Here is an 8,766-nt window from a genome sequence, read left to right as displayed (position 1 = left end):
ATTTCTAATGGATATTTCCAAACCTGTCCATGAAACCTCTCGCATGTATGGTGCACATTTTAGAACATGTTTCCCTCAAGTTGCATTACCGCCACGAGCACATTGCTGCCCCTTAAATGTGAATAAATAATAGTTCATCAACATTTTAAGCTAAACATTCAAAGGCATCTTAAGGCTAGGTTCATCATTAAAACCTTTATAGGAGCATTGTTAATCTCCGAGCTGTTTCCCAAAACCATCCTTATTAAAGTTGCGCTTGAAAAGGATCAAATCTAACACCCGCTTCAGACCACTGATAGAACAGCAAAGTGCTTTGTTAGATTTGACCACTGATAACTTCAGAACAAAGTTGACTACAGATACAACATTCCCAATGTCTTTACAATTGATACAAACAAGCCACATATAAAAAAAAGCTTCAAATGAAAATCGAGAAGACTGCATTAAAATATAAACAGTACCCTAGGCTATATAGCCTATTTCAATCATATTGAAATACATGTCATGATCAATCAATTGACTTACACTTTGCTACTTGTAGGCTCTATCTGAAACTTGTCTCAATATATTTCATGATGTGTAGCCTAACGTGCACAATGATGTGCCAAATTAGTGATTTTGTGCATTTTCATTGGATAAGCTTCATAATAGGCAGCCTCAGTATTTGCAGTCATAGGTGGTAATATCTCTCTAGGTCTTGTCAGTATTGTGAAATAATTATAATGTTAAGGTAAGATTTGAATGGAGAACGTTGATCAGAGAGCCTTTATTTTGATCCTATCAGTAGCCCTATCGACACATGCTCCAACTAGCACTTAGCGAACATTCTTTTTGTGTGGTGTTTTGGGAAATGCATGTTAGGCCTACATATTCAGCGGTTGTAGGAAAGATACATCGTTAACACTCATAAGTGTTCCATGCCATCGAGAAACCGGGCCCTGATCTGTTCCATCAGCCTTATTAAGTCATATGGCGTATAGCCTACTTCCGCTACACTACTTTGATATGCATCGTGGAGATAAAGAAGTTAGCAGGCCTATACACAATGGCCATTGAAAAATACGTGGGTATACAACGTATACTTGCGTAAACCCTCCACTACACCACTGATTGCGTATTTAGCCTCTCTTTCATGTCTACTGATTAAATAACTTGTTAAAATGTTAAAAGGAAAAGAAACGAGGAAAGGAAATAGCAGTGGTGGAAAAAGTACCCAATTGTCACACTTGAGTAAAAGTAAAGATACCTTCATAGAAAATGACTCATGTAAAAGTGGAAGTCTAAAAGTATTTGGTTTTAAATATACTTAAGTATCAAAAGTACATGTAATTGCTAAAATATACTTAAGTATCAAAAGTAAAAGTACAAGTATAAATATTTTCAAATTCTTTATATTAAGCAAAGCAGATGGCCACATTTTCTAGTTTTTATTTATTTACTGATAGCCAGGGACACACTCCAAAACTCATACATCATTTACAGATGAAGCATGTGTTTAGTGAGTCCACCAGATCAGAGGCAGTAGGAATGACCAGGGATGTTCTCTTGATAAGTGTGAATTAGTCATAAAATGTAACGAGTACTTTTGGGTGTCAGGGAAAATGTATAGAGTAAAATGACAATCATTTTGTTTAGAAATTTATTGAAGTAAAAGTAAAAGTAGTCAAAAATATAAATGACAAAGTAAAGTGCAGATACCCCAAAAACCTACTTTAAAGTATTTTTACGTAAGTACATTACACCACTGGGAAATAGGGATCTACTCCCACGTTTGTTGGCCAAACTAGAATCGGTAGCTTTGGCGACACCACATGGACATCTTTGTTCATTGCAGCTAAAGTTTTGGCGCACTTTCCGAACGGACCCTTTCTGAACGCCCCTGCTCACAAATAGGCATGCGTATTTCTCATTCATCACAGCGTTTCCGCTTCCTTTAAGTCTCCCGTTCTTTTTGAGAGGTATGTTTATAGCTAGCTAGCTATGTTGTTAACGTTTGCAGTTACACGTGCTGGTATTTTTCCGTACAATGTTCTAATTGTGACTCACTTTTAGGCCAGAACTGTTTTGATAGCAACTATAATCTTCCGGTTGATGGTGTTTGAAGTTTCCCATTTGGCTTCTCTTTAAAGGAAATGACTCGTTTGCGAGTAAGAACTGTAGCTAGCTATGCTCGTTTGTTAGCCTAGCTAACGTTAGCTATCAATAATAGTAAGGAAGCCCTTTGCGACAATTGCAATGTTTATACTCCACTGCATGATATAAGGAATTGTAAGATGAAGTTGGAGCATCTGTGTAATTTAATTGATCACCTTGTTTTTATCCTGCTAACGTTAAATCGGATTTTCCAACACCAACCAGATTGAAACCCACTGTTTGTTGGTAGCTACATCATGGGAGCTTACTTATCGCAACCCAACACAGTGAAGTCCTCGTCCAATGGTGGAAACCAAAAGATGAGCTTCGGCTTTGCAGCCATGCAGGGCTGGCGTGTCTCTATGGAGGTAAGATTATCTAAAAACATTGCTTATTGGATTCAGCAGTAATTCTTTGCCAATGTTGTCTAGTTACCACCTAGCAAGAATGCGAATGACATGGTTTGGTTTAGACGACAATAAAAAGCTTTATCTAACTGGCCTTAAGGATAGGTAGTCCTTGTATAACTTTATAAAGTGTGGCATCATAGGTAACTAACTATATGATTCCAACCATTAATGTGTCATACTGTTAACTTAGTTGAGGCTTACATATGAAAGTCAACGTTGTTGTGCAGGAAGACTTTGTTTGTAGCTAACGTTAGCTGGGTAGCTAAATTGTTAGCCAGCTACAAAGCTAACTAGCTAGCTATGTAGCTAACTTTCTTGTATGTACTGATTTGGAGATTCCACGCTTTAAAGCCACGTCGTTTAGATGTGCATACAATTAAGACTGTGCCAGCAAATGCATCCCATTACATTTTCACATTCAAATGGCACTTGTCTGATTAGTGATTTATAAAATCTGGTGGAAGGCTCATTTGTCTATTTATTTTACCAGGTAAGTTGACTGACACATTCTCATTTACAGCAACTACTTGGGGAATAGTTACTGGAGAAAGGTAGGGGGATGATTGAGTCAATTGGAAGCTGCTGATGATTAGGTACAGTGGTGGAAAAAAGTATCCAACTGTCAAACTTCAGTAAAAGTAAAGATACATTAATAGAAAATAACAAAAGTAAGTCACCCAGTAAAATGCTACTTAAGTAAAAGTGTTTGGTTTAAAATATACTTAAGTATCAAAAGTAAGTGTAAATAATTTCAAATTGCTTATGTTAAGCAAACCAGATGGCACCATTTTCTTTTTTATTTACAGAAAGGGGCTGAAAGCCAGGGGCACACTCCGTCATCATTTACAACCAAAGAACTTGTGTTTAGTGAGTCTGCCAGATCAGAGGCAGTAGGGATAACCAGGGATGTTAGGTTCATAAGTGTGTACATTTGACTGTTAAGCATTCAAAATGTAACAAGTACTTTTGGGTGTCAGAGAATTTATGGAGTAGAAAGTTCATTTTCTTTAGGAATGTAGTAAAGTAACGCCAAACTAATTCAGTACTTTAAAGTATTTTTACTTAAGTACTTTACACCACTGATTCGGTATGATGAGGATCAGATAAGGAATTTGGCATTCCATGAGAGTAAAATGTTTTTGTTTCTTGTAACAGGATGCTCACAACTGCATTTTAGAACTGGATGATGAAACGGCCATGTTTTCTGTGTATGATGGACATGGAGGTACTGTGTATTCTTACTATCCCTGAGAAACGTTTTTGAGCATACCATGAACTTGTTTTTGTTAATACCGGAGACTATTAAGCTAGTTACTTTAATTTAAGTAATCAAGACTTAAAATGCTTTTGCCTTCACAGGTGAGGAAGTTGCATTGTACTGTTCTAAGTACCTACCTGATATCATTAAAGAACAAAAGGCTTACAAAGATGGCAAACTGCAAAAGGTGAGTGGAATAATGCATTTGGGCTAGGGAAAGGAATCCTTTTGACATGGGCAGTTTAAAAATTACAATTTAACTAGGCAAATCAGTTAAGAACATATTCTTATTTACAATGACGGCCTACTGGGGAACAGTGGGTTAACTGCCTTGTTCAGGGGCAGGAGGACAGATTTTTACCTTGTCAGCTTGGGGATTCGAACCAGTAACCTTTCAGTTACTGGCCCAAAGGTCTAACCACTAGGCTACCTTCTGTTGGATATGTAAGAATTAAGCGGGCCTACCAATAAATAATGCATTTTGTGCACCCTTAAAGCTACAATGTAACTTTTTGGGCGACATGACCAAAATATTTTTGCTTTAGTTTGTTTAGTAAATATTTTCTTAACTCTTCTTGACCTGCATTGTTCGTTAAAGGCTTGTAAGTAAGCATTTCACGGTTCGGCGCGTGTAACAAATAAAATTATATTTGAAATATGCGTAGAAATGTGTTTTATAGATATGTCAGTCATTGAAAGCAAGTCGAAGAGGTGTATGTTCTATGTGCTCTATTTCTATGCTTCCCGTAAAGTTTTGTTATTGTGTCTTTTGTCCATCAGCTGTAAATATACTAGATTTTTGGTTATGGAAAATATATTTCACAGCGGTTTAGATGGTACTATGATTTTGTTTTATACAATGATAGATGGTACAATGAGTCGCAACTAGGAAATGGTGGAGCGATTTCTGCAATATTGCATCTTTAAACGATATTAGAAGTGAGTACCTACCAACTTTGGTTGTAGATCTTGTGCTCTTTGTCAAACTCCTCCATAGGAGCATACGTTGTCTTACTGGGTGGATGCATGTCGATGTGTTTCAGGCTTTGGAGGATGCATTTCTGGCAATTGATAGCAGGGTGACCACAGAGGAAGTGATCAAAGAGCTTGTTCAGATAGCTGGCCGCCCACAAGAGGAAGCACCAAATGAAAAAGTTGCTGAAGAAGATGATTGTGAGTAGACTCCAGCAACTTCCCAAGATCTAGTAAAATGATTGGTCACATACGTGTTTAACGGGTGTAGCAAAATGCTTCATATGTAGTTAAAGACATTCCTGTGGCTGGAATCGTAAACCATAATTAAAAACAAATAATTTGTAATTCAAACCCTTGTGTTCCTTTCCCTCTGTTAGTGGACAATGAGGAGGCAGAACTTTTGCATGAGGAGGCCACCTTGACCATTGAAGAGCTGCTCGTTCGCTACGGACAGAACCGCAATGCACTCAAACACAAGAAGCTCTGTCCGGAGGGCAACAAAGAGTCTGGGGAAGGTGAACCACATTCCTATGGGGAGAAGGGCATCAATGGAGAAGTGGAGGGTGAGATGGACAGCAATGGGAAGGCCAAGGCTGGTGGTGGTGCAGGATTCTCAAAGCTGCGGGCCTGCAGGAGAGCAGGAGGGGACAGCTCTTCAGGAGCAGCAGGGTCCTGTGAAGGAGAGAAGGACACCGGGCCTTCCTGCTCTTCCTCAGCGGCTCCAGCTCCGGGAGACACCAGCTCCAAGTTCTTTGAGGACAGTGACGAGTCTGGGGAAGAGGAAGATGAGGGAAGTGAAGAGGAGGTGAGGTGGAAGAACAAGCCTTCAGGAATTACTGTAACTCTGGCCAACCCTCTACCTGAAGAGCTACTGGGTTTGTAGGCTTTTGCCAACAGTTCTTACTCACCTGGTTAAGATAATCATGGTCCTGGTGAGCAGCTATTGTCTGAGATTCTGGTTGGAGAAAATGTCTGCAGAAGGACTGCTCTCCAGGAGGAGGGTTGGCCACCTCTGCTGGATCAGATTTCCCCCACTGGATTTGAACAATTAAACAGTCTAAGCTTTTTATAATTTTTTGAAAGAATCGTATGTGGGTTAATGATGTAATTATGCTTCTACAGGATGGCAGTGAAGAAGGTGAAAGCAGTGATGAGGAAGACACTGAAGAGGGAGAGGATGAGGAGGAAGAGATGTGCTACCCCGGAATGGATGGAAAAGAAGAGGTAGAATACACAGCTTAATTTAGATCCTGCCATAACCCTAAAGGAAACCTAAACCTGAATGGAAAGCCTGAGTAGCCCTGGTTGTTGTAATGGTGCTATTCATGTCTATCTGGAGTAGTGGTCACTTTTTGTCTCAGTAAATGCAACATTTTATCCTACCTTTGTGTTTTGACCTGGATTAAACTGAAGGCGGCTATTCTCCGATAAGAGCTCTGTGTCTCTACCCCTCCTAGCCTGGCTCAGACAGTGGCACTACAGCGGTGGTGGCTCTGATCAGAGGGAAACAGCTGATTGTGGCAAACGCCGGGGACTCCCGCTGTGTGGTGTCTGAGAAGGGCAAGGCCATAGACATGTCCTACGACCACAAGCCAGAGGATGAGCTGGAGCTGGCCAGGATAAAGAATGCCGGGGGAAAGGTCACCATGGACGGCCGCGTCAACGGAGGACTCAACCTCTCCAGGGCCATCGGTAAATGGATCCTCCTCCTGTATATCCTAGCCCTGGCATTGGTGTTTCGATTTGAAGTATCAGGCATAGTTTCCAGTAAAGAATGGCCTTGCTGTTGAAGAACGGGCATCAGACTGAAAGGACATAACTGAATGGCCTTTGTTGTGTTTTCAGGCGATCACTTTTACAAACGAAACAAGGCCCTTGGCCCAGAGGAGCAGATGATCTCCTCAATGCCTGACGTCAAAGTGCTCACCCTCAACCCGGAGCATGACTTCATGGTCATTGCATGCGACGGAATCTGGTAGAGCTTGTTTGATTCTAGCATTTTATAGTACTGTTTTCTCTTAAATTAGGCCGTACTTCAATAATCAATTAGTGAAATGGAACCACCTCTGAATTCCTCCCTTAATGAGTGTCATCCACAGGAACGTCATGAGCAGTCAGGATGTTGTGGACTTTGTCAGTCAGAAAATAAAGCCTGATGTCAGTGGCGTTGCCAGGCCTTTGTCCTCCATAGTTGAAGAGGTAAGAGATATGGCTTTTTTATTTATTTTTTTACTCGATCCATCAGTCCCCTGTACGCATAACACTTTTCTTTCTTTAACAATGAACTATGAACTTTTTATTTGGTCTCCGTAGCTACTTGACCATTGCCTTGCACCTGATACGTCTGGAGATGGTACAGGCTGTGACAACATGACCTGCATCATCATCACGTTCGGCGCTCACCCTGGCAACAGCATGGCCGACATCACCAATAAGAGAAAGCCTGAAGAGATTATCCCAGAGAAGAACGGGAATGACAGCAAGAAGTCAAAAAGCGAATAGAACTGCCAACAAGTAGAATAGCTCCAGTCCTTTTCACAAACCAGGACTTTTTCTCTGGAAACTTTTAAAGACAGTGGTCTCTGGAATAGGATGAGTTTTAGTTAATGTCCCAAGATACAAGAATAAATGGAAAACAGAAACATTTTCTTGGTGTGTAATTGATTTTGCTTATCTGCCCCATTGGAAACGTGACTCCTAGTGTACTGTTTGTCACCACACCCTTTATGTATATACTTGTTAATTGAATAAATGCATTTTCTTTAATTATGGATCAATGTGACATTTGGTGCATACTTCTGACACCATTGTAATTACAAATACATTTTAAATGTGATGAGGGACATCTTGTCTACTTACTTTACCAGGACAATCCCTGTTTGAATTGGGCACATGTCCCCTGACAGAACACTGAGAAACTACTCAACAGTTAAATAGATTTAAACATAAAATTTATGTAACATTTTATACTAGCTGTATTTTAATGAATACATTTTACATTCCTTGCACTCACTGATTCCCAGAACATAGCCAACCTGCTGAGTTAAGGCCACTTGCTATTTAAATGTCTCTCATACCTTGGTTTGCACATCCTACCTTGGTTTCTCTAACTATGCCTTGAATTTTGCATTACTCGATTATGGTCCAGGTTTAGCAAATGCTTTTGTTAGTGAATAAACTATTCAAGGGACAGAGGCTCATCACTTAATCTGTTTGTATGCTGGACTAAAAGGTCCACTCAGTTAAAGGGATACTAAAATATATTTTAGTACATTTATTACTTTCAGAGAACATTGTGAGTTGCACATGAAAAATCACATGAATATTTTTTTCCCCTCCCTAAATCAATAAAGTTGACAAACCTGTAATTTTGTTTCTAATTAATCAGTGATGGATATGGCAAGGTTGCACAATCATGTAGCAAAGCACTAAAGCATCATGCCAATAGTTTCATACCTAACAAATGAATGGTTTGGAACTAGCCTGTTTGTGCGATCATTCTACGCCATCAAGGAGTGGAATGAAAGCACAAACGGACTGGTACACAGGCCAGTTGGCACTACTGTTCCCAAAATACTAGTGAGATTGTTCAAGTAAAATAAACTAAAATTTTGATGTTGGTATCCAAAAGTAAATGGAATTTCCATACCATTCAATCTTCATCTTAGATTTTCAAGATATGCAACAGATAAAATCCGATACAAAGATGTCATACATTAACCAGATACCCTTTACCATTATCTACTCCTAAATCTTCTCATCTGGCTATGGTGAAGTTAATGGTATAAACAAATGGAATGTTCCTTAAACACGTTGGGCCTAGGTGTTTTCTTCTACCACATCGGTGTTCTGATGAACATCCCCAACCAGCTGTTGTGAGAATCAGCCATCTGAAACAATATCCTATATAAAACACAATCTGAATGTAACATAGCCAGTAGACTGTTTGTGGTACTCCTCTTAGTGCTCGATTCAAGTCAAACCCTCATC

General features: G+C 39.7%; 1 protein-coding gene across 4 annotated transcripts; it reads left to right on the top strand.

The window, feature by feature from the left end:
• The first annotated feature begins 1,850 nt into the window (after window positions 1–1,850).
• LOC139571402 (protein phosphatase 1G-like) lies at window positions 1,851–8,144 on the top strand. Of its 4 annotated transcripts, none has more exons than XM_071394239.1 (11): window positions 1,851–1,958; window positions 2,359–2,501; window positions 3,699–3,768; window positions 3,903–3,988; window positions 4,845–4,974; window positions 5,154–5,581; window positions 5,899–6,000; window positions 6,234–6,468; window positions 6,622–6,751; window positions 6,876–6,975; window positions 7,090–8,144. In XM_071394239.1, the coding sequence occupies exons 2-11, from the start codon at window positions 2,391–2,393 to the stop codon at window positions 7,276–7,278; spliced, it is 1,581 nt and encodes a 526-aa protein (XP_071250340.1). In that variant the 5' UTR covers window positions 1,851–1,958; window positions 2,359–2,390; the 3' UTR covers window positions 7,279–8,144. The 4 variants fall into 4 exon arrangements, with proteins under 4 accessions (XP_071250340.1, XP_071250341.1, XP_071250343.1 ...); XM_071394240.1 differs by having other exon boundaries at window positions 1,954–2,147; XM_071394242.1 differs by lacking the exon at window positions 1,851–1,958 and adding an exon at window positions 1,963–2,011.
• Window positions 8,145–8,766: the final 622 nt, after the last annotated feature.

This window comes from Salvelinus alpinus, chromosome 3 (genome assembly GCF_045679555.1).
Source record: "Salvelinus alpinus chromosome 3, SLU_Salpinus.1, whole genome shotgun sequence".
NCBI lineage: Eukaryota > Metazoa > Chordata > Actinopteri > Salmoniformes > Salmonidae > Salvelinus > Salvelinus alpinus.
The sequence above is the reverse complement of the archived record's forward strand: the minus strand, read 5'-3'. Positions and strand labels throughout refer to the sequence as shown.